Consider the following 27,352-nt stretch of genomic DNA (forward strand, 5'->3'; position numbering starts at 1 on the left):
CCTTGTACCATTGCTTATGATAGTTGAGAACTAAGTGCTATACGACAGCGTGACTTCATGGGAGCCATCTCTAGTTCCTTGAGCTATTGCTTATTATAGTCGAGAACTAAGTGCTACACGACAATGCGATTTTGTGGAAGCCACCTCTAGTACCTTAAGCTATTACTTATTGTGGTCAGGGACTAAGTGCCACACAATATCGAAACTTCATGGGAGGGGCACCTCTAGAACCTTGAGTTTGAAATTAGAGTTTGAATATTGAGAGTGAATATCGGGTGTGGATTGAACCACCGATATGAGTTACCCGCGCCTGGTTATGAGACGAAATTGTGTGGCATAGAATGAGACGTGTCATAACGATTTGGCCTTATAATCGGGACTCTTGTGAATTATTTGATGAGTGATATGATGTGTTCTAGTTCTTGAATGCATTTACTGTATGCATGCGTTTTATGTGATGCACTAATGTGCAAGAACATGCTGAGGCGAGGTAAGTTCTGAGTGGTGCATGTTTAGGACGCACTTGAGTGAATTCCTGTCCTAATCGGGGTTTAGAGTGTTGACTCACTGAGATTTATTCTTACCCCGTCGTGGTTTACAAGTTTTCAAGTCCTTAGTCTGGAGATATTGGAGGGTGTCGTGGAGGATCCCGAGCCAGAGTCGAAGTCCTTAGGCAAAAGTATTAGTAAAGATGAAGAAGTCGGACTTGACGAGGATGGTTGGGACTTGGGAGGACAACGACAGTTGCTCCAATTAGCGGGGCATCCTGGTCAAAGTCGTCTTTTGACTCTCTAGCCCGTGCCTCATGCCGTAAGCATGAATTGAAGGCGGCCCAATGAGGTGTCCCCACGAGCGACCTTCCTTTTCGGCCTTTTTAACGGGTAAAAGGGACAAGAAGTATGGCCGGCCGAACGATTCGATTGCAAGCGTTTCACACCTACGGCCAAAATGTTTGGATGAAGTCATAATTACTTTGTATTACCTGGACTCGAAAGTCCAAGATTGATGAATCCATCTTGTTGCAGCCCTATTGAGATTTTAACAGTTAAAAAGTATCTTCATACTAAAAATGCTATAATTGGGTAGAGCAACACAACATAATTTATTTATAAGTTCACTCACAACACTATTCAAATTCCTAATCTTAGGGTTAACTGGCGACACATTTGCCCTTAAACCAACCATCTTGATTTTTTTTTTTTTTTTTGGCATTTAGGACACCCAACTTGTTTTTGGAGAATGACATAGTGAAATGATGGGTTTTAAAATATTTGATTTTTATAAGTTATTTTTGTTTATTTCTGGCATATATTTGTGCTATATTTGATCAAGGGAGAATGAAAAAAAGGAGAGAAAACACCCGAAAGTTTAAAATTTTCCACTTAAACGTCCATTTGTGACATAGCCTTAGTACCCATCAAGTGCATAAAATACCAAAAAGAGGAAAAATTTGAAAATTAAATTAAATGAAGAAAAGGCAGCATGAATTTCTGAACTTAATATTCAATTTAACAGGTACGTACAATAGAAAAATTAGAGAAAGAAGAGTTTGAAAATTATTTACATATTTGGAAATTTCATTTTAGTTTATAATATGTGAATATTCAAAAGTTCAATGTTCTTTAAGTATAATTTCAGTTCAACGTTTTCAATAATTAAGTTTTAACTTGAAACTATCTTTCCGAATCTATTGTTTGAGATTAGCTGTATGTTCGAGATAAATAGATATCAAAGTAAGAGTAAGTACAAGAACCATAAAAAATAGTTAGCTCATCTAATTTCTTTTAATTATATATGATCCTGAAGTAATAGGAACTATAACAAGATACGTTTCAAATAACTATAATTTTTTTCCTAAATTAAGTGGATTTGTTTGTCCATTTCACTATCAGTGCACTAAATGATTAAAAAATATATATTTTAATTTATCTAGGATTAATCGATAATGCCATATATCTTTAGTTTGTTCCATTTCACTTTCTTTTGGTCGACACCAAAATCTTTTATACGGTGCAACTTTCGCCGTTATATTGCTTATGTGAAGTTAGATAAAATCAAAATCTTTTATCTATTAAGCAAAACTTAGTTTTTTTTTTAATATTCTTTTTTTAAGATATGTCTTATATCAGATTTGGTATGAATATCAATCACCATATAAGAATCTCTAGATTCCAATTCATGGCAAGATAAACTACAATATGAGCCGGACAGGGAATTCTTTGAGGGCATATAATTATTTTTATATAAATTGCATTTGTTTGGATAAGTTTTTCATATCATTCGGAAATTTTTTAAATTAAATTCCTTTGGATATGTATTTCTGGGGATATTGCACTTCTGTACAATTTTTCAGAATTCTTCATTTTCTATTTTTGGGGATTAGGTGTGAGTTGTTTTGGACTTAGTTGGGAGTCAACTATTCTTTGATCTAGGACGGGTTATCTACACTTATTAGTTTCTAAGGAATTCGATGGAAACTATATCCATTGATTAGTTAGGCATAAATCTTTTTAAGACTTGGTTGTATTTTATGACAAATTTTAAAATTTGATTATATTTTTGAAAATTTTAAAATTCAATTGGACTTTTGTCTTGAGCGCACTAGATGCACGTTGCACCCAAGTGCACACCATCAGTTCATTTTTTTTTTTCTTCTAATAATGACTAGTATCACTACATTGTGGTGACAATAGTAGACTACCACCTAGCCATGTCAACTAGTTGTCATGTAGCCTGCCATATCAGCCTCTTTAGCTGTTCCTACACCATAGCCACGTTAGCCAATTATCGCGAAGCTTGCACACATCAATTGATTATCTCTTCAGCAGACCAAACTGTTCGCAAAGCTTGTTAGGACCTATATTCTACCATCGGTTAATTGGACTACTAGTTCTTCACTAAGACACATCACGTTTTTTAGATATTCTTCCATATTATATAGTTACTTTTATGGAAATGTTAGTGATAATTAAGATATTTTCTTTTGTTCTTTATATCTCTTGCTATTGCGCTTATATCTCATTTTACTATGCATATCTCTAACTAGTTATAATTAAAATCATAATATTTTGTTACTTTAAATATTTACCTAATAAAGTTTATAAAGAGGCTCAAGTATTCTTTATCAGGAGACATACAAATGTGTGCATAAAAAAAAAAAAAAAAAAAAAACTCAATTCTCTTTTCCATATACATATATATTTTTTTTACCTTGGTAAATCTGCACAGTTTTCATAGCAAAAATAAATCTATTTTAAAAATGTGGACATGGGGCCCTTAAACAAAACCTCCTACCCATTTGTTATAATATTCCTAGAAAAATGCAAGGAAAGAGACTTTGCCCCTCTTCGCGATTGGCACTTCTATAAATCCTCCCGAGGTCACACTTGAAAGCAAGAGAAAAAAAAACTAAGAGAGAAGAATCATACATTTCTCTTAAAACTGAGGTCCAGTAGGAGGATGATGAGAAAGAGGGACTCATCGTCGGGTGGAGGTGATGGTGGTGAGACATCAAGGGCTGAATTTGAAGTTTTCTTGAGTTTTAGAGGCTCAGACACAGGCCTGACTTTTACAGATTGTCTCTATCACTCAATGGTTAGAGCTTGGATTCGTGTGTTTAGAGATGCTGAAGAGATCAGAATAGGTGAAGAGATTGGAGGAGAGCTTCTGCGTGCAATCAGCTCGTCTAAAATCTATATGCCAATCTTCTCTAGAAATTATGCTTCTAGTGCATGGTGTCTTCGTGAACTTGCATACATGTTGGAGTGCTGGAGAAATAGAACAAATGACAAAATGATCATTCCCATTTTCTATGACGTGGATCCCGATGATGTGAAGCTGAAAACTGGATTGTACTTTGAAGCTTTGGAAAAGCATGGTGACAAGTTTGGTTGTGATCAAGTGCAGTGTTGGAAGAAGGCTGTCATAGAGGTTGCTCGCATCAAGGGATGGCACTTGAAGGATCAAGGGTAAGGGTTTAATAGTCATGTTACACTCTTAAATTTATATTAATCGAGCCTTTCTATCTGTAAAAGTTGTCTAACCAAGTCCTAACATTAAATTTTAATTCAGTCAAATGCATCTGATGTGGATGTCTAACGACCTTGGAGTATGATATGAACAATATTTTTCAAGGTCCAAACTGAAGTGCGCGTTAGCAAAGAAAGAGATTATCGGAGACGAAGATGATTTTTTATTTTATTTTATTTTATTTTATTTTATTTTATACATTTCCACGTGTCCACATTCACAAAATGTTGAACATTGTCCACGCTTGCGTAAGTTGAATTTGGCGCTATGTAATGCTGGAGAGTTTTGATTAGACAACTTGTACTAGTATAAGAACTAAATTAGAAAAAACAAAAGTATAAGGATTTGGCAAGAAAAAGCATGAAAGTATTTCCAAAGTTAATAATAACAAGTACCCTATAATATACTACGCAAGAAGTTCTTCAATTTTGAAATATAGAGAATTACAATGAATGATTGAATGAAGTCCATTTCAATTTTAATGAATATGATTTACAACAAGTAAGTCGGTAAATTGTTAGCTGAAATAAATTCCCTCACATTATGGTAAGGTCACCTCAACATAAGGCCTCCAATCATAGCGGTATTTTAAGGTAAAAAAATTAAGGAAAATATTAATTTCCCCATTAACGAAGAGTTAAGTCATTTTTAAGATTCTAAGAATATATATGTGCAGTCAAGAAAATATGTATTTTGTTTCCTTTTCCTTAGGAAAATAATCCTTTATTAGGTCAAACCTTGCAAATGCACAAATAGACCGAGTTTTGTGTTATTAATATTCCTCAACTTGATTTTCCATCAACTATCTGTCTCAAGATCTTTGTCTAATATGGCAGACATGGTAAAATCATCAATCATATTATTGATGAGGTTTTGACCAAGCTAATGAAAGGAAAGAGAAATCTCCCTGATCATATAGTCGGATTTCATGATCATGTGGAAGCCATCATCAACATTTTAGATGAAAATTCTCGTGATATTCTTTGCCTAGTAATCCATGGAATGGGCGGTATTGGTAAGACAACTCTTGCTGGGGTTGTCTTTAACCAAATCTCTAATCAATTTTGTGGTTGTAGCTTCCTCTTCGATGTTCGTGAATTTGCAGAAGGTGGTAAAATTGTTGAGTTGCAGCATAAGTTACTATCAGAAATCCTCCACCTCAAATCTATAGAGGTGTATGATTTTAGTATGGGTATTAGTATGATTAAAGAAAGATTCCATGAAAAGAAAATTCTCATTGTTCTTGACGATGTGGATAAGTGGGACCAGTTAATGAAATTAGTAGGAAATTGTGATTGGTTTGGCCTTGGAAGTAGAATCATTATTACAACTAGGAATATCAATTTTTTGCCTATCGAAGAAGAGGAGAACCAAGAAAATAAAGTCTTTCACATCTATGAAATGAGGGAATTGGATCCTTGCTATGCCCTTCAACTTTTCAGTAAGCATGCCTTCCGAAGGGACTCTCCTCCAGTTGACTACGCAGATATTTCACATGAAATTGTTGCCAAAACAGGGGGACTTCCTTTGGCTCTCGAGGTTATCGGTTCCTCACTTTACTACAAAAGAAAATCGATTTGGAAGGAAACTCTAAAGAAGTTAAATTTTGTCCCCAAGCAGGAAGTCCTTAACAAATTAAAGATAAGTTATGACATGTTAGAGGATGATCAGAGAGAAATTTTCCTTGACATTGCATGCTACTTCATTGGTGAAGAAGCAATCTATCCATATTATATGTGGAAAGCTTCTGAGTTTTACCCAAAATGTGCAATACTCTTCCTTACACGGATGTCTTTAATCAAGATTGGGGATGACGATAGATTGTGGATGCATAATCAATTAAGAGATCTTGGAAGAGAGATTGTTCGCCAAGAAGATGTCAAAATGCTTGAAAATCGCAGTAGGTTGTGGCTTCCCAAGAGTGCCTTGGATGTTGTTCAAACGAGGAAGGTACGTAAGTTCGGTCGCTGTTTTCTTCTTAAAAAAATATACACGCAATGCAATTAGCCCGAGTTACACTGAATTATTTATTTCTTCTATCTTTCCTTTTGTTCCCCCTCTATTTCGTCAATACATAAAAGCAGGCGCCTCCCCACGCAAGGGTGGAGTCGAAAGCATGCATAATTGCATATTGCCACATTTGTACAAGATAAGGTATATGCGCTTTTGTTACTGACTTCAATGTCAGCTTGTGCTTTTTCTGTTCACTAGGGAACAGATAATGTGGTGGCCCTCAAACTGACACGAGTTTTTGAAGAGCAGAGCTTCACAAATGATGGCTTTTCAAAGCTTCCCAATTTAAGGCTGTTGGAATTAGAAGGGGTGGGATTTGCGGGTGACTTTAAAAAAAATTTCTCGAAGGTTACCTGGCTGTCTTGGCATTTTTGCCCTCCGGAGTTCCATGCGACTAATCTATGTTTCAACAACTTAGTAGTGCTTAAGCTTTCAAATAGTGACATTAGTGAAGATTGGGCTGGATGGGGACCATGCCTGGTAATAAATCATCTATACAAATTTTCATTGTGACTTTCTAACTGACCTTAATAGTTACCTTCCTTCGATGCTAATTCTTAGTCGTTTTACAGGCGAACAAGAACTTGAAAGTTATACATCTCACCAAGTGCACAACCTTAAGAAGGACTCCTGACTTCTCTAATTGCTCAAATTTGAAGATATTGGTGATTAAAGATTGTATGCATTGGCTAGTTGTCGATAGCTCTATCTCTAAACTAAAGTTCCTGAAGTACTTGGAAGTCTCTGGGTATTCTCACTGGATCTCAGAGGTGTGTGAAGAAAAAGACTTAGACTTGTTTGCGGTATCTTCCGCATTGGGTGGTCTAAAATCCCTCTCAACACTAAAGATAGAGGGGATGCATGTTCGAGAACTTCACCATTCGATTGGAGAGCTTGTGGGTTTGAAGTATTTGTCTTTAGTAGGTTGTAGAATGCTTAGAAAGCTTCCAAACTCCATTGGAGACTTGAAATCATTACTTGAATTGAATTTGGATGACACGGGAGTCACAAAATTACCAGATTCTATTGGACATCTCAAAATGTTGAGAAAAATGAGCCTAGCAATGACTCGGTTAAAGGAGCTACTAAACTCGATAGGAGGGCTAGAATCATTGCTTGAGTTAGTTTTGGATCAGACAGATGTTCCAGAATTACCTGCTTCTATTGGAAATCTCAAAAGATTGGAGTTTCTCCATCTATCCTGGAGTGAATTAAGAGAGCTATCAAAGGCAATATGGATGCTGGAGAATCTCAAAGTGTTGAACGCAAGAGGTTGTCAAAATCTGGAGGGAGAAATTCCAAGTGAAATAGGGGGACTATCTTTTTTGAGAATGCTAGACTTATCGTGGACCAAGATTAGGAGATTGCCCGCAGCAATGGAGCATCTTTCTTGTCTCCAAGAACTACATTTGCAAAGCTGTGATGAGTTGGAAGGGCTGCCAGAACTTCCTAGGAGTTTAACAACGTTAGTGTTTTCATCTAAACTATCATGGATAGTCCCTGACCTCTCAAACCTAACAAACTTAGTATGTTTGGACATATGTGGCGGCACTTATCAGTCCTCCAAATTCACACAAGGATATCCAAAGATAGAGTGGATTGGGAGATTACATAAACTGGAGTTCTTGAAACTATCTCATGCAGATCTCACATTTCCTGCAACTGCAATTGATTTGGCTCTTCTTTCTCGGCTTCAGGTTCTTTACATGTGTTGTGGAGACACTCGAGTAATAACAAGACTCCCTTCCTCTCTCATAGCATTGTCGTTAGGAGATGTTAAGTCCTCGATAGGAAGGCTACTCTTTTCCAACCAAAGAAATTTGTACAAATTAACACTCTCTAGATGTTGTCTAAGAGAGATTCACATTGATGGGGTCCTTTGGCAACTAGAGAATCTCCCTCGTTTGTCGGTGGTCCATTGCAATTCACTTGTGAGGCTCTCCAGTTTGTCAACATTAAATGGGCTTCAGAACCTGTATGTGGATTATTGCCCGCAGCTAATCGAGATCCAAGGGCTTGGTGAATTAGAATCGCTGGAATATTTGCTAATTAACAAATGTGACTCCATGGAACAATTACCTGAACTATCAAAATTACAGAACTTGAGGAGCTTGATCGTCTCCAATTGTGAGTCACTGCAAGGTTTGGTTAATCTGCGTCTACCCAACACGTGTGATCTCACCATCCAAGGATGCCGGAGGTTAGATGACTTTTTTGGCCCTTATGAGCTTTACAAACAAGGGGTGAATACTTGGTGGTATTTCTGAGCAATGCAGCTGCCTATAGCAGTCTCTAGAAAGAATCATCTCACTCAAGTCCAAAAATAATGTATTTTGAGTGGCAATTTGTTTGTAGGGTCTTTCCATGCGCTAAAGTTTGATTAGATTGTATCCGATTTGTGATGTGCATGTTCATCTAAAGTTTCAAAGAATTGAAGCGTTGATAGCCTTGATCGACTCCCCAAATGTTTAAAAATTCAAACTTTGTGTGCCTTCGTTATCTTGATATCTGCTTTAGAAAATATTCAATGGTATGAGCATGTCACGTCATCCGTTCATGTGGTGCGTATTTACCAATGAGATACCAACACGTGTCCCATGAACGGAACCCACTGGAAAATGAAAGGGCTGCTTGTCGGCTGGCTCAGCTCAGCTGCAGAAGAAAGGACGGGTCAGGGGTCAATAAATGCGCAATACTCTCGCTCAAAATATTTCTCAATCCTCAATTGAATTTTCTGGGTTCTCTCTCCTCGTAAAAAACAAAGAACGACCAAGACTTCCTTTGTTTCCTTCTCTGTACATCCCACCTCCTCCGCCTTTGTCTCCGGCTTCAGCTTTGCCTGCCTAAAAGCCTCGCCGGTCATCGGCCTCTGGCATCCTCCGTCTCTGGCATCTACTTGTCCTCTTCGTCCCGTCAGCCTCCGCCACGAAGACATTGGCCTTTGGCAGAAGGGAGGCGGCCTCGGTCTCGTTCCCGAGCGGCACTAGGCTCCCTGCCACTAACTAGGCGTTGTTCCTCACGCTGGGGTGCTCGGTTGCGAGGGAAATCTCGGCGGACCTGGGCGGGGTCGACGTCGCGGAGAAGAAGGAGAGGCGTGGGCTGGAGAAGGATTCCCGCTTGCTGTGAAGGAGGTACGTGAACTGGTTGTACCAGCACTGGGAGCTAGGGCTTTTCCTGGACATGAGCTGGATCGGCTTCACAAACGAGTTCATGGAGGAGATGGAGCCCCAGTTTAGGCCGCGTTCAAGGCGATAAAGGAGCTGGAGAAGGGTGCGATGGCGAACTCGGACGAGGGCTGCATGGTCGGGCACCATTGGTTGAGGAAGTCGGAGCTCGCGCTGACCCGATCTTGAAGGTGTAGATTGAGAGCACGCTCGACGCTGTCTGCAATTTCGCTGCTGACGTGGCCAACGGTAAGGTTAGTTCTAAATTTCCATTCGTTGTTGCTCTCCTTGTTTGCTATTGTAGTTGCCTATGTCAGATTTCTGGTAAATGTGAACATTGTCTTAGTCGTTCTAGACAGCGTGAGCTGAGGATAAATTGAAGTGGTTTCTGGTGGAATAGATGGAGAGCTCATTTACGAATTAGTCACTTGAAATGCCTGTGTATGGAAATCTCCTACTTGTTAGCTAGGTTCACTCCTATGTGGAGGAAGCCCAATTAGTTGCAAGCCCAAAAAGGGCTTGAGCTCATATAATAAGTTATATGAGGAAATAGGGTTTCTCACTATCTATATAATAAACACAATGAGTTGCAAGCCTAAGCTGGCGTTGGAGGTCGATTCGTGGTCCGATTGAGCTGAAATTTTGTCAGCATGTTCGTGGCGCAATTTTAATCGAATCTGAACGGTTTGATTTTCGTTTGAAGCTCCATACATCAGGTTTTTTGTGGATTGATCAAAATCTGCGTTTTTGGTCAGATTTATCCTTGATCTCTTGTGAAGTTCATGTGTATTGTCAAGAATTATGTTCTTGAGGTGTTTGCTGCTATGTACCTCTAGTATTTGCTAGAGAAGAACAATTTTATTAATAGTGAAGATTTTCAGGTGGACTTCGGTCTCGTGGTTTTTTATCTCCTCACATCAAGGAGGTTTTTCACGTAAAAAATCGTCTTGTGTTCACGTGCTTGGTATTTATTTTACTCTACTATATCGATTCCTATTAGGTTTACACAAGAGGGAAGATTATTTTATTCCGCTGCGTTGATTCGATATTGTTCGAATTATTACCATCCTCCCATCACTACTCTGAGATGCAGTAGTTCCAAAATGACAATTTAGAAGATTCCGATTAATGAATGTGTATGAAAAATATCTTTTTCCGTTTGATCTCCATGGGCAATACCTGGGCTGTGTACTCCGAGACGCAGTCAGGTATTAGCTCTTCTAGTATGCATTATTGTGTATGAAAAATATCATTTTCCGTTTGATCTCTCTTATTGTTCTATCGATATGCTTTTGTTCCTTAGGAAGCAATAGTCTTGCCTCCATGTATTGCCCTTGCTGTGCGTCCTAGGCCTGGTGTGTGGGAGTACATTAGGGTAAATATCCACGTTCTTGTTGTTGAGGAGTTGCAAGTGACCAAGTTCCTTCATTTCAAGGAAGAACTTGTCGATGGAAAGTAAGTCTTTCTTTTTCCATTTTTGGCTTTTAACACCACATGGATGCTAGCATACTTTGCTTTTGGCGGAAGGACTGTAGGTTACTCGAATTTGTGGATTGTTGGCAGTCATGGCATTACATCGTGAGATCTATAATATGCAAATGAATGTCGCTTACTCTGTTGCAGTTTGAATGGAAACTTTGTGCTTGAATTGGACTTTGAGCCATTCACCGCCCAATTTCCCCGCCCAACTCTTTCGAAGTCCATTGGAAATGGAGTGGAGTTCCTCAACTGCCACCTTTTGGCAAAGCTCTTCCATGACAAGGAGAGCTTGCACCCTCTGCTTGAGTTCCTTCAAGTTCATTGCTACAAAGGAAAGGTAAGCCCATGGGCAGATAACACTCATCTCACTCTCTCGGATCTACTTCCTATGTGCCGCGTGTATCACTCAATTGTATTAACAAGATTGTGTAAATGACAACTCAAAGGAAACATTGCGACGTTCACATAACTTCATAACTGTTGGAAGGACAGTTCAGAGTTGCTCATATTTTAGATGCATGGACTGAATCCTTTTTTTTTCACAAACAATTACTTGAGACTCATTTATGCTGATCTGTGATGCATAACATGATGGTCAACACAAGAATTCAAAATGTCTTCTCGCTCCAACATGTCCTGAGGAAGGCAGAGGAGTACCTCTTTGCCCTCAAACCCGACACACCTTACTCACAGTTTGAGCACAAGTTTCAGGAATTTGGGCTAGAGAGGGGCTGGGGCGACACTGCCGAGTGTGTGCTTGAAATTAATCGGCTTCTTCTGGATCTACTTGAGGCTCCCGATCCATGCACCCTTGAGAATTTTTTGGGAAGAATCCCCATGGTCTTTAACATTGTTATCATGTCGCCTCACGGTTACTTTGCCCAAGACGATGTCCTCGGATATCCTAATACCGGTGGCCAGGTCATTAATCGTCTCAAATCTTGATGTAGCATCTCTTGCCAGTATTTCTACATGCAATTCCATCATCATGCGTTGTTCACATTTTGTAGGTTGTGTACATCTTGCACCAAGTTCGTGCATTGGAGAGTGAGGTGCTTCAACGTATCAAACAATAAGGGCTGGATATTACTCCTCGGATCCTCATCGTAGGTTCTTGCTTTTTTACTGATATTAGAATAGTTTTTTGCTGGCCAATTCAACTAACTTGTTATGTTTGTTTTGTGTCCTGCCCCTTTTGGCTGCAGGTCACTCGTCTTCTTCCTGATGCAGTAGGAACCACCACGTGCAACCAGCATCTTGAAAAGGTTTTTGGAGCATAATACTTCCACATTCTTCGAGTTCCCTTTAGAACGGAGAAAGGGATGGTGCGAAAGTGGATTTCACGATTTGAAGTGTGGCCTTGCTTGGAAACATACACCGAGGTATATTAGCTCATAATATTATACTTTGCAAGGATTTCTTGTTGACATTCCAATCTTTCGTCATATAAAGACTAACCTTATCTTCTCTCATTAGGATGTCGCCAATGAAATTGCTGGAGAACTACAAGGCAAGCCCGATTTGATCATTAGCAATTACAGTGATGGTGACATTGTTGCTTCTTTGCTGGCCCATAAGTTGGGCGTTACGCAGGTTTGTCCTTTCCTAGTTTTACTCTCTATAGCGGCACTATGATTAATCAAAGACCAAATGCTAAATATTAGTTTCTTCTGATTTATTATGCAATGCATGATAGCTCATGCCCTTGAGAAGAGCAAATACCCGGAATCTGACATCTACTGGAAAAAGTTCGAGGAAAAATATCGTTTCTCTTGCTAGTTTACAGCAGATCTCATAGCCATGAACCACACCGACTTTATAATCACTAGCACCTTCTAGGAGATTGCCGAGAGGTAACTGATCTTTCTTTTAGATGTGGATTCATGCTAAAATGCTCCTCCATCCACCGCAATGTGCTAAACTGCTCATATAATTATATGGTTTCAGCAAGGATACGGTTGGGCAATATGAGAGTCACACCGCTTTTACACTTCCTGGACTGTACTGAGTCGTCCATGGCATTGATGTTTTCGATCCCAATTCAACATCATGTCACCAGGAGCTGATATGAGCATTTATTTCTCCTACACGTGGAGAAGCGGAGGTTGAAATCTTTCCATGCTGAGATCGAAGAACTTCTGTTCAGCGATGTGGAGAACAAGGAACACCTATGAGTTTTTGGAGTTTTTTTCCCCTCCCATACTGGACTTGGACCTACATTAGCATCCTGTGTTTTGAATGATAATGTTCAAGCTCAAACAAAAGCTGACATGGATGTGTTGGTTAATGTCAAAACATATGCGTATTGAAGGATCGGAACAAGCCAATCTTGTTCACCATGGCAAGACTGGACCGTGTCAAGAACTTGACTGGGCTGGTCGAGTGGTACGGAAAGAACACCCGCCTGAGAGTGCTGGTCAACTTGGTTGTGGTCGGTGGTGACCGGAGGAAGGAATCTAAGGACTTGGAAGAGCAAGCCGGGATGAAAAAGATGTACGGGCTGATTGAGACGTACAATTTGAACGGCCGGTTCAGTGGATCTCCTCCCAGATGAATCGGGTGAGGAACGGAGAGCTTTACTGGTACATCTGTGACATAAGGGGAGCATTTGTGCAGCCCGCTCTCTATGAGGCTTTTGGACTGACCGTGGTGGAGGCCATGACATGTGCATTGCCGACCTTTGCAACTTGCAGTCCTGCTGAGATCATTGTGCACGGCAAGTCTGGATTCCACATTGATCCTTATTAGGGGGATCAGGCAGCGGAGATCCTCGCGGACTTCTTCGAGAAGTGCAAGGTGGACCCGAGCCACTAGGACAAGATCTCACAGGGGGCGATGCAGAGAGTCGAGGAGAAGTAAGGATCGGGATTCTTGTTAGGTTCAATCTTTGATAGGGAAAAAGAGCACATTTCAACTTGTTCAAGAAATAAGTGGGTAACATGTGGTGCTTTGCTTTTGGCAGGTATACATGGAAAATTTACTCTGAGAGGCTGCTCAACTTGACGGTGGTGTACAGCTTCTGGAAGCACATCTCGAATCTAGACTGTCTTGAGAGCTGCCGCTACCTGGAAATGTTCTATGCCCTCAAGAATTGGAAATTGATAAGAGACTCAGCTTCTCATCATATCATGAGCGTGATAATCTGCACGCATATTTTGACTCCTTGTTCGGATATTCACACACTGCTCCTTTGTCTTGACAGGCTGAGTCGGTTCCCCTTGCCATTGAGTGAGTTAGAGGTGAACTAAAGGGCAGATCTCAGGAGGCAGACAGCTCCAAATTCTCTCGAGAGTTGAGGAATAATTGCCATTGCATTGGATTGGAAGAGAGCCCTTTCTTTTGCTTTTCTTTTTGCAACTACTTTCGTCAATCTTTCTTTTGCTTCTTTTTACTGTGAATGTATGTTGGGTTAGGTTCTTCAAAAAGTCAATTCAATGAAATTTCCTTCTTCTTTTTCCCAGTGTCCCCTCAAATTACCTGTCGTCTTCCACTTGTAAGTTCACGTTCAACCATTTTCCTTCGCTTTTAAGCTAGCAATGTGCATCTACGTGTTACTCGGATCAGCGATGGTAGTAGTCCCTTGGATATAGCACAAGACTATCCAAAAAAAAAAAATTGCCAAGGCAAAATAAGTCTTTTAAAATAAATCACAAGGAAAACTTGTATACCCTAATTGACTTTGTTCCAGTCAGCTGTACACATCTGACCTATGGAGAGAGGACAATCAATACAAAAGAACAGGAGGTGGAGAGAGCTTGTACTGTACAATTTAATGTTGATTCCGTTATTTATACACGCATCCACGCAACACGCTCTGTCAAAATTGCCTTCTATTTTTGAGGCATTCTATTTCTATCTACACCTTCATGAGTAAAAGAAGAAAAAAACCGGCGGAGGCTAAAACCATCTCCCATCACCGATGCGCCTACCCAGAAATAGAATGCAGAGAGTTCCATACCCTCCAAATCGTGCATCAATCCACTAGTCATGTAGCTACTTCCGTATGGGTCTTGTAAGTTCCTTTTTCATGACGGCTTCTCTTGGGTAGAACATAATTGCCAGCACCAAAGAGAATGTAAGGCCCCCTATCCTACCGAATGGTTGGAAAGGATGAGTCCCCGTTATCCAAAGGGGGAAGTTGGGGTTGTAGATCAAAAAGCCACCTGACTGGAGAGTGTAACTTGAGACTAATATCCCTGCGCGGAGCCCAATTGGAACACAAAGGCTACCTTCACTGATTTGTTGAAGCCTGGCCAAGCTTAGTGATAAGAGCCACAGCCCAGGTACTGCCCATGGAGACCTAAAATGCAGAGGATAAGTCAAGTATCTTTGATGTTGACTCAAAGGGAAGATCATGTCAAGCAAATTGATCAAGTGCATGACGGAAACATGAACCGAGGTTCGAAACGTACGCTTTAACCTAAAAGAGAAAGGATGAAAGATCAAGCTAAGAAGAAAGAACGTTGTCCTCATTGTAGCTGCTAAAGAATGTGACATGACACTAACAGATCTAAGCCTTTCAAGAAGGCAAGTTTGGCAAGTCATAAGTTTGCCTGCATCGTCAGAATGTTTATTATGTAAACATCTCTCAATAAAAAAACAAAAAATTTGCAAGCATGTTCAATCTAGAACCAAGATTTCAGTATGAACAGGTTAGCATTGTTGCATGATTACTTTAAAATAGAAAAGGGTGGTCACCAAGATACAACCTGATTTCCGAGTGCTGATTTACTTGTCATATTTTGAGTAACATGCTGTTCCTGGCCCCAATAGACATTTTCCCACAACAAATGAAGAACAGAAAGCTGAAGGAGAAAATCCAAGGACAACAAGGAGTCAAAAAGTTGGAAGGAACGTGACTTAATTAAAGCAATGTACCTCTGGAACAGGTAGAATGCAAGCCCTGACAAAATAATTCCCGGGTGATATCCAAGATCAGCAGCAATGTCTTCAGTTAACCATGATCTGAAAAGCAGCTCTTCCACAAGGGCAACAGAAGTTGCCATAACAACACCTCGACCGAACAAGATGAGAATTTACCCATATGACTTGAGCCTTGTCATGGCATCTAAAGACGATGAATGAAGACTTGGAGGCCAAGAAAAACTCATGCAACCTAATAATGAATTAACATACTGTATGGACAAAACAAGCAAAATTCCCCCAACCAAACTGCTCAAAAAAGCTTGGATCTGCAAACAAAAAGCTGAAATGAGCTCATTAAGAAGAAATCCCTAGGAAACATCTCATGCATCGCAACTCTAATGAAGTAAAGCCAGTGAGCACCACAGAAGAATTTTTAAAAAGAGAACGAACTGCAATGAATCTTAGGTCAGTAGCAAAGGCATATAAGAAGAGACCAAACAGCTGGACTTGTTTGAACCACATTATTCAAGCTCGTGATGTTCAACTCGCTGCATTAGCTTTTCAAATGGAACTTGAGTTTACTAAAATTTGCTTTGAATGGTATGCAAGCCAAATCTAGTATTTAGTGACTGTTATAATATGTCAATGGCTTTTATTATGACATTTACACTCTGTCCATGGTCTCTCTCTCCCCCCTCCCCCCAAAAGCACACACTATTTTTTGGATTGGGTTCCCTCACTAATCATCTTTTCATCAAAGTTTGTGTTCTTGTTCAACTCTGCTCTAGTTAGTATCTTTAAAGAGAACATGAAACTCAACGACTTGTCGGTGAAACTTCTATAGGCAGGGGGAAAAACTTGGGACCAAAACCTATTTTGCAAATTCCAATCCCATTTCATGAAAGGCCTTATGTACTTCCAATAAGCCATTTCTGGTTTCAGGATTGCCACCACTTTGTAGGACAGGAAGTAACAATGAATTACTATATATTCTTCTAATCTGCATAAAGGAGAGATCACAAAGCAAAATACATGCAGGCATCTTTGATTTCACAATAATAGGGTAGAAGAGAGCTTAGGACCAAGGTGCGCACTATGATGGTCAATTCTAAGACGGATTTGTGTTGTCAATGAATCTAATCTGCCAAAAGTAAAATTGAGATATCATCTATACCGTCAAAAGTAAAAAATGTAAGAGTTTTCCTTATGTGGACTACAATAATTGAGATTGTAATTACCGTTTTACGGGGTTGGTCTAATAAGGTAAGGTATAAGGTTTTCTTAATGGTCGAATATAGGCCTGGTATTGTGTGGGCCGAGTTGAGCCCGGCCATGATGAGAGGGTCCATCCAAAACTCTATAAACAACACTAAGGTCCCTCCTATAACCCTCATTCTTCCAAAAACTCTCTCTCACCTCACATAAGGCAAGCTGTGAGTGACGGTCTCATCGAGCTAGGAACCGAGGGTCATAGAGGAGAAGATCTTCAGCGTTAAAGGCTTGGATTGCCATTGTTTTGCTCCAAGAACTATGAATTCAAAATCAAGTACGCAAATCTTCGCCTTTTCCTTTAGAATGTTCGAGTTTCTAGCTATGTCGATCTTGGGGAGCCATTCTGACGGCCTACATTTGGTATTAGAGCAGGCATAAACTAGAACTCGAACATAGGGAATTTGCCCTGTTTTGAAGAATTTATCCATTGAAACTTGATTTTGACTGTATATTCGGATTCATTTTGTCGAGCCGAGTGTTTTCATGGGTAGCATGTCTCCGACGGAGGCCAAACCTGCTGTCTATACCCATTTTGGACTTGACTCAAGCTCGGAATGTTTTGCTTACTTTTCATGAATTTTGATCTGGTAAAAGTGAATTTTGATTGTATAAATGGCTTCTACTCTTCCATACGAGCATTTTGGTGGGTGGAACATCTCTAGACAACACCGGAAACGGCCTCACATGCCACCACGCGCCCAGGCGGTGCTGGGAGTTGGCGACACGCGCCGCCGCGTGGCCTCACGCGCGCTCATGTGTGTCGACGCTTGGACTGCCACGCGGCCTCATGCGTGGATTGCTTTAGCGGTGATGATGTCATTTGTGATGTCATCCTGCCAACTTCACCACCGCCATGGACAGGTGTCCATGACGACGTCACGTAAGTCGCCTTACATGCCATCGCCACATGGCATGTGACGTCACCGATGACATCACCACGGACCCGACCTGATGTTGACCGGGTCGACCTGGCCCAAGTTGATCGAGTTGACCCGACTTGAGTTGACCAGTTGACCCAACCCGGTTGACCGTTGACTGGTTGGGCCGTTGATCGGTTCGACCCGTTGACTGATCGAACCGGTTTCAAGACGACAGCTTGTGCCGCTCAAGCGCCACACACTGTAGCTACGCGTGAGGGTGCGTGTGACGTGTGTTTGGTGCGTGATTGATGTGCACGTGCTCATATGTGAATTTTCTATCTTGTGGTGTATTTATTTGCATTGTTTGATGCCTTTAAGGATGTGAAAATGCATGTGAAACCCTAAGGTACGTGATTTTTGGGTCATTTTTGAAAATGAGCCATGTATTTCTCTATGGTTTTGGAAGTGCGTTGTGAGCTCACATATATATCATCACATAAAGATTGTATAGAGCATTAATTCATTGATAACATGTATAATGTTCAGCATGTATTACTGAATGGAGCAATGCAATTAGCATGACTTGTGATTTTAGTGACAAACAGCCTTTGTCATCAAGTCTAAAATCACATTTGAAAGGTGAATGTGAGTTATAAAGTTATATCTCTAATATGAGAGAATTTCAATGATTCAGTTTGGTTATGACCGCCAAAGTGGCACACTTGATTGGATTTGAAAAACATCGGTCTCATATCGTAATAGGATGTCTCCTGTTCTGATGCATGTTTATACTCCCAAAGGAGGTAATTATGTGTTAGTTCATGGAGGAATGCATGCACAATATATGGTTGTGGAGTGACTGACCCTAGTGGTTCATACACCCAAAGGTGGTGAATTTGCGAAAGGTCAGAATATATTCTCATGACCGCTGTCATGTGGAGAGTATGCAATTGTATGTTATGTATTCTGCCCAAAGGTGTTTATATAATGATGTGTGTAACTCTCAGGATGTGTACTTATAAGGTTTTCAAGTTACACAATACTCACATGGTGCCAATTATATATGCTTCTTGTTATTAAGTTACATTATATGTAATGACAACTCCATTGTGATTAAGATCCCTATTGGTCAAATTTTAAGTAGTGAAGAGGATTTTTTGTTAGGGATGGATGCTGGTAAATGTTCATATTACTATTGCTTTGAATAAACTGAGAATCTCACTGTTAGTTATATGGAATTAGAATGTATTCATTGCTGCTTGGAAAAGGGCAATTGAATTTGTCCATCATCCATAAAGGATTCCATTTAGGAATATTTGAAAATGGTTACCAGCTGACTACATTACTAAAAGGATGATAGAAGCCCTAGTGACTTGAAATTGTGTCTTGTCTATTACCGATATTGGTATAAATGCAAGAACTCTTCAACATAAGGTGTGATGGTTCTAATGTGGTTAAAGATTACGTCCTAATGATGGTAGATTTAAAGTCCGGAATCATACTCATAAGGGAATTCATAAAACTGCCGGTTATTTTGACAATCTGATCTCAAGATAATACATTTTAAAAGAAGTGGTGTCATTTACTACTATTGTAGAAAGAAATGATACATAAAGATATTGTAATGATATAAAGCTTGATTGTCCAAGCATGAGTTAAGAGTTAATAATTCATTAACATTCATTTATGAATTCAATTCCTATCAAAAGCCTCATCTAGTTTTTGCTGGCTAAATAGCGGTGCAACAAATTATGTTGTTTACCATAAAGAGATTCATAAATCTAAGGAATCCAGATCAAAATGAATCATAACTCATCATGAAAAACCACATTTAATGTCGTTTTAGTGGGAGATGTTGTTTTGACTATGGATACTAGTTAACATTTGACGTTGAAAAACACTTTAATGTACCTTCCTTTAGACGGAACCTAGTTTCGTATCATGTCTAGAAGTGTATGGCCATTCTTTTGAGATAAAGAACAATGTTATTTCAATGTTTTATAAGTCAAATGAAGTTGGATGCTATAATGGGTCAAATGAATTATACCAATTATGTTCACTTCCCAAGGATATGCACCTCGTTTTTATAGTTGGAAATGTTGTTTCCAATAGATATTTACATAAAGAACAATCTTAAACATTGCGGCATAGATGTCTTGATCATATGTATAGAGAAAGAGTAGACAGATTGATAACGTTGACATTTTGTCTACTCTAAAATGTTATCTAAAGACTTGAGTAGACTATAGTGAAAGCAAGATGATTAAGATAAGGAAGAAAACTGCAGTCTGAAGTTCTGAATTATTAAAGGTCATTCACACCGATATTGGTGACCATGTATGGTAAAGTTGTATAGAAATATTGATGACTATTTCCTTTTGATTAAAGAAAAGTTTGAATCTTTGGATAGATTCAAATTCTTTTGGATTAAAGCCAAGAAACAGTTGAGATAAGTCTTAAAGATTGTCAGATATGACCACAGTGGTGAGTATTTTGACAAATATGGCAATGCTGGATAGCTTAAAGAGCCATTTGTCAAATATTTAGAAAGATTCTGGGATGGTAACTTAGTTTACTATATCCGAAAATCTTGGAACAAATTGGTGTGGCCAAAAGGCGTAATTGCACTATGATGGACATGATAGTGAGTATGATGACTAGGACTAACTTATCAAGTTTTCTATGGGGCGAAAAGTCAATTATGCATTAAACCGTATTACTACAAAATGTGTTCCATTAACTCCCTTTTGAGTTGTGGATTGGACGTAAACTTGACTCGAATCATCTTAAGATTTGGAGCATCTTATAGAAGTTTGGTTATATAATCCAACATTAAATAAGTTGGAATCTAGAACCACTCGGTATCTTACCTAGATCATTTGAAGGGATATCAAGTTTTCAAATCCCAATGGAGGTGCAAGAGTTATGGAATCAAAGATAGGAAGTCTCTAGAGTTCAATGAAAATGCAGAGAATAGTTGCTCTTAGACTATTAAGGTAATTGTATGGTGGGGACCATTGTGTCTTTGTCTTTTCCTATACAGACAATTGTGGAGTCTTTTACACCACATATTAAGCTTGTGAGGTTCAGGATATTGTTATTGATACGATTTCTAATGAAGTTTCTCAAGTCTCTTAAGTGCAAGATAAAATTATAGTAGCTCCACTCAAGAGATCTATTACAGAAAGATGTTCAGTTATACCACTATATTATATAGTCTATTTGTAAGAGCATGATTACGATATCTGCTACGTGATCGATCTAGTAACTTGTATATGTAAATGTTGTTTCTTGTCCTCAGTCTGATATGTGGTTAGACATAATGAAAAGATGAGATGCAATTTATAAAATGTGATAGTGTTTGGGAGCCTATGGAATTGGTTGAGGGTCACAAGCTCATTCGTTGCAAATGAGTGTATGAGACTAAGAGAAATTTCAAGGGAAACAATGAGAAGTTTAAACTCAAATTACTAGTATAAGGTTTCACTTAGAGAGAAGTTTAGTCTTTTCTAAAGATTATTTCAGAGTGAATATGGTATTACTAGCTCAATTTTATATAGAGTTACATTAGATAGATGATTCTAACTATGTTTCTCAATGAATACCTTGGTAAAGAAGTCTATGTGGTATAACCCAAAGGTTTTGCAACGGATGATTCGGATAAGTTTGTATATAAACTAAAAACCCTTATTTATGGCCTTAAGAAAGTTTGTAGATCAGACGATGCTTGAAGTTTTATAGCATTATCACTTCATTTAGTTTTGCTGAAAATAAAGTAGATCAGTGTATATACTACAAGGTCAGTGAGAGAAAATTTAGTTTTCTCATATTCCATGTAAGTGATAACTTTCTTGCGCTAGCAATATTGGATTACTGCATAAGATAAAATAGATATTGTCGAGGAATTTTGACTTGAAAGATCCTGGTCAAGTACCTTTTTTCCTTGGCATTGAGATCTATAGAGATCGTTCTTGACGTATGTTAGATTTATCTCAGATTACATATGTTGGTTGTATTTTGAAAATATTCAATAAGCCATGAGTTACTGTTGTTGTTAAGACTGATAGACTGAATATCTGGCATTGTCCTTGTTCAAATTTTATTAAAATCCAAATGAATGATACACTCTATGCTAGTGAACTTAGAAGTGTCATATAGGCTTAAGTCCACATTAGACTACATATTACTTTTGTGACAAGATTTTTTGGGCAGATATCGGTTAAGTCTAGGACATGATCACTGGATTGCTATCAATGAGGTTTTGAGATCCTAAAAAGGACAAGAAAACTATATACTGACAAATATGTTCAGGATCTAGGGCTGGTAGGATATTCGAATGTAGATTTTACTAGCTATAAGGATAACAAGAAGTTGATAACATAATATATCTTTGTATTAGCAGAAGGTGAGGTATTATGACAAGTGTTAAACATAAATTTATGTTATCCTTTACCATATAAATGGAGTTTATAGCATGCCTTTTAGCTGCTACTCAAGATATTTGACTTCAAAACCTCATTAGGGAGTTGGCTATGTTTGATATTATGAATAGACCCATACGGTTGTATCGAAACAATAACTCTTTGGGTCTCGAGGGGTCTAGATATATGACGGTCAGGTTTTTGACCATAACGAAACGATATAGAACGGTGATACTATAATAGAACATATTTCCACAGATGATGTGATTGTAGACCCACTAATTAAAGATTTTCACCCTTGTGTACTTGAACGATGTGTCATGAACATGGGCTAAGGAGCATCATTAGATGCTGTTGTTTAGTGGGAGCTATTTTGATTTTGCTCTAATAAAACTTATATATGTTGCACATTCAATAAAATGTTCATGAATGTGTGGTCACCATATTGAATTGATTATATGTAATGAAAATCTCAAGGTATTATGTAAGCCTTGAGTGAAGACTGGGGGCATCTGGTTATCAGCCTTGAACATATGTCTTGATTATATATAAAGAAATATTGACCATAAAGATAAGACATATGTTGGTTTATTAGAACCATAAGGATATTCTCTAGTGGCACATCCGATTTTCCAGTGACACTTAAGGTAAGAGAATAGTAGCCGACAAGGGAGATAACACATAAGGTATTACTTTTTATGAGGTGTTATCCGTTTGTCACACAATCATATTGAATCCATATCAATAAAGTTGAAAGCATTTATAACCATGGAAAGCTCTGTATGAATACATGCAGTTACCGGCATGATTCGATATTGGAGACTTTATGGGGTAAGATTGGCTATTAAGAATTGCCACTAGATCAACATAAAGGTGCACAATAAAGTACAGTCTCAATTAATATAGCAAAAGTGGGAGAATGTAAAAGTTTTCCTTATGTGGGCTACGTTAATTGAGATTGTAATTATCGTTTTACGGGATTGGCCTAGTAAGGTAAGGCATAAGGTTCTCTTAATGGTTGAATATGGGCTTGGTATTGTGTGGGCCGAGTTAGGCCCGGCCCGTGATGAGAGGGCATGTCTAAAACTCTATAAATAGCGCTAAGGTCCCTCCTCTAGCTCTCATTCTTCCAAAAACTCTCTCTCACCTCACATAAGGCAAGCTGTGAGTGGCGGTCTCATCGAGCCAGGAACCGAGGGTCATAGAGGAGAAAATCCTCAGCGTTAAAGGCTTGGATTGCCGTCATTTTGCTCCAAGAACTATGAATTCAAAATCAAGCACACAAATCTTCATCTTCTCCTTTAGAATGTTCGAGTTTCTAGTTATGTCGATCCTAGGGAGCCGTTTTGACGGCCTACAAAAAAATTGCTAACACAAGGTATTCACCCAATGTGCCGAGACTCATAACTGAACATTCATCCATAGCTTGTAACTTTACTTAAATCTGATGTGCAAAATCTAAAATTTACTAATGCTTTTCAAATACCAAATCAAAGGATGAAGACAAAAGACCTAAGTACAATTTGATCAACCAAAGTAGATCTTTTTTCATTGCGCATAAGTGATCAAGTAGCATATATTGCTCCAAATAATGGAGGAGAAATGTGAGCGGGAAGAATACAGGGAAGGGAGTTGGATCATTCTCATATCTATAGTGATGAACTTGCAACGAAATGCCCGAAGTGGAATGACATCACGACTAATCCAAGTAGGAAGAATAGCATTAAGAGAACTGTTCACTTGAGGGAAGAGTTGCCAAGACTTGAGAAATAACTTTAACTAGTAGAAACGGCAAGAAAGGACGAAGACAAACAAGCCACCACCAACTCATCTACTATGTCTAAAGACACCTTCAATGGAGGATTATCGGGACCCAATGCCTCTGCAACAAACCGTGGCCCATGATTGATCAATGGAGGATTATCTAGCTTTCTATGTCTTTATTATCTTGATCTCTGCTTTGCCTTGTTCACGTTGTTTGCTTCCTTGTCTCCGCAGTTTAAAGCAACTAATCTTGCACTTCCTATTCTGCTTACAATATCTTGTACCTCTCTAATTGGTTCAAATCATGGCCCGATTTTAGGAAAGCTGTTCACTACAATGATTCTTACAACCATCATCAAGTGGAGGTAAGCAAGTCATGCCTCTTCTCATCCCCTGGTGTCACATACTGGGCAACCAGTTGATTACTGTATCGACAGATTGTTCTTGATGTCAATCATCAATTGTATTTGGTTCCTGTGAAGCTAGTTTGCCTACGGCTGAAAATGCCTTTGAAGACTGTTCCATTCAAAATTTAGCCTGTTCCTAGATAAGAATCACAATATTCCATCAGTAACACATCAATGAGAGTTTGGGTGTTCGTCTGATTTAAGTTAAAATATGTTAAATCTGGGGGCACACATTACTTACCGCTCGTTCCATGCATGCCATGTAGAGCTGAATGAGGACCTTTAGCCATTCTCGTGCAGAAGGATCTACTCTCCTTACAAAGCTCTAGCAGGACTTGATATTGTGATAGAGATGTAAAGCCCATTGACCTTGATGCGATTTGATTCTTTTTATTTTCAGAAACGCCCCTTACTTTACCTTCGAGATTGTGCTTATGGCAGCTAATTGTGAAGTATAATGCCTAGGTAGGGAGAGAGCTGTATTCACCGTCAAGTGAATGTCTACCATTTTGAGTATGCAAATAGGAATGCTTGGAGGTCGTCCTTTTAGAGGATCATTAGGCAAAGTCTTTATTTGCCATGTCTGATAGATACACTAGAGAAATATGCATAAAATGAAATGTTATTGATCCAGGAAAGTAACCTTGATTCCTCAAGATATAGAAAAATCTGAAACACCAGAGAAGAATGAATAAACTGAAATGTAATTGACTACCAGATTAATTAATGTTGAAGAGATGACACTTATATCTGCAGGGTGTCTAAACTCGATGACCAAGTAAAAATTATAATGGAATCTAGATCATGCTTATCTAAGGATATTCTAATCAAAATGAAAATTACATCTCATAATAGAGACACCAATCCTAATCATATCTAATATAAAATAAATAGCAAAATAAAACTAATCAACCAATTTTTATTTTTATTTTGAGAGAACAAACTTCACAAAATCTTTTGTTGGCTATCCAACATCAGTTCCCTCAACTTGAAAAAAAAAAATGGGAAAAAACTACCAAAAACCCCAAATTTACCATAATTTTTTTTTTGTGACATGAAAAACTTCAAACTTTGCAAATTGTGACATATTTATCCCACCAAAAGCATTTTCATCTTTTTTTCCCCTCTTCTTTCTTCCCTTCGCTAGCCATGGCGAAGCCGGCGTTGGGTGAGGGTTGCCCTAGCCGCTCTTGCTGGCGTCAAGCGAGGATGGCCCTTGGGCTGGGTCGGGCGAGGGGCAACCCTCGCCAGATCCCGGCAAGGCCGTCCTTGCCGGATCCGGCGAGGTTGCCCTCGCCCGACACAAGCGAGGGGTGCCCTTGTCGGCATCTGGTGAGGACAGCCCTCACTCGACCCAGCCGAGGGTCGCCCTCACCTAGCACCCGCTTAGCCTAGGTGAGGGCAGCCCTCACTGACTCGGCTTCTCTCGCCAACTTCGCCATGGCCGGCGGGGAGAAGAGAGAAGAAGAAGAAGAAGAAAAAAAAGTAAAAGATTAAAATGCCCTATAGTTTATGGTAAATAAATCACACGGATATAAGTTCATGATTTTTTGTGTCACGAAAAAAAGTTTGGGTAAATGTGTCACGGTGTCAGAGTTCGAAGATTTTCATGTCACAAAAAAAGGTTTGAGGTAAATTTATCACTTTGGGCAAAATTTGGGATTTTTGATGGTCTTTTCTCAAAAAAAAAAAAAAAATTGACCTCGAATTAATATTTGGATGTGCTAATCCACCTAAAATGGACTAACTTAACAGCCATGAGGGGGTGAATTGGCTGATATACGGCTTTTAAAAATCCTTTGGTGCAAAACCGCGTATAGAGGATAAAACAGCATTTGTAGACAAAATATGGTATGCAGATCAAATATCTTATATCATTAGAAATGTGAAAAGAGTAAGGGATAGAGGAGTTTGCAAAAACACTATTTACAGTGATCACGCCAATGTTCTGTCAAACAATACACTCGGATTACACAGTTTTCCCCTCTGCCATCTTCAACGCTCACTTTGCCACATGTTGGAGACTTCACATGGGTCAAAGTGGTCGTTGCATGAGCCGCTGTTCACAGCTCAAAATGTCTTTTTACAGCTAATAAGGGTTCGTTTAGTAACCATTTTATCCCTGAGAATAATTTCTACTCAGACAATCAATCTTAAATTTGCAAACCAAAAACAAAATCAACAAGTAATCTAGCCCACGAGGTGATGTGTGACGGCTATATGGAGATAAGAATAACATTTCTTGTATATCTCTGAAACTCTGATGCGGAATAGGAACAAGATACATTCATACTTCTGGTTCGTACTTTAAATTCATATCCCCCTGGTGAAAAGCCGCAATTTCTTCCTTGAAGAATTTAAGCAGATCCTCAATGCTCACGACAGATTTGTCGGATTTGTCTTTCACGTGAACTCTAACCTGGAGGATAAGGAAACAACACGACTGCATCCCACAAGCCATTTAAATTCTCAAGAGGGTAACTGATGTAGTTGGGGACGTAAAGAGTTGGCTAAAGGGCGAAAACAAATGCTGGAACTGAGACAAATTAAAGCTGGAACCTAAACGTGATCTGCTAGGGGTTAGAGAAGCCAATATTGTCCATTGAATGGAAAAAAGTCAACCAAGTGACTTAAAGGCCTATCTATACTAGGGTTTAAGATGATCTCAACCCTTGATTGAACAATTAGATTGGATAGCCCCACGGAAAATCGAATTAGTGGTTGTGGAAAGGGCTGAAGATACTTTCTATTAGAGACTCAGTCTCTAAGTCCTCGCTATCCAATAACAATTCGATGGAAAATTGGCTTTCGAAAATTGACATGAAAAAAAAAGATTCTTTCTTTTCAACAAACCCTAGTCAAAAATGGAATAGGTAGTCCTCCGATTGTTTCACAGAGACAATACTTAGACAGTAAGAATTAGATCAAATGGGAAATAAAAGGATGTGATAGATAACGATCTATCTTGACATTCTATTTTTCATATTTTTATACCTTGTCTAAAGATAAAGACAAGAAAAGATATAATAGGTCTTATTATTCCTACATCTTATAAACTTATAATCTCAACCACCCAA

The 27,352-nt window shown here is 38.9% G+C and overlaps 1 protein-coding gene and 1 pseudogene across 1 annotated transcript; both read left to right on the forward strand.

Annotated features, from left to right (window-relative positions):
• The first annotated feature begins 3,459 nt into the window (after positions 1 to 3,459).
• On the forward strand, positions 3,460 to 3,972 carry LOC104420108 (disease resistance protein RUN1-like). Its single transcript, XM_039301905.1, has one exon. The coding sequence runs from the start codon at positions 3,460 to 3,462 to the stop codon at positions 3,970 to 3,972; it is 513 nt and encodes a 170-aa protein (XP_039157839.1).
• A 6,402-nt stretch (positions 3,973 to 10,374) lies between these two features.
• On the forward strand, positions 10,375 to 13,499 carry LOC120286182 (annotated as a pseudogene).
• Positions 13,500 to 27,352: the final 13,853 nt, after the last annotated feature.

This window comes from Eucalyptus grandis, chromosome 9, assembly GCF_016545825.1.
Source record: "Eucalyptus grandis isolate ANBG69807.140 chromosome 9, ASM1654582v1, whole genome shotgun sequence".
NCBI classification, from domain to species: domain Eukaryota; kingdom Viridiplantae; phylum Streptophyta; class Magnoliopsida; order Myrtales; family Myrtaceae; genus Eucalyptus; species Eucalyptus grandis.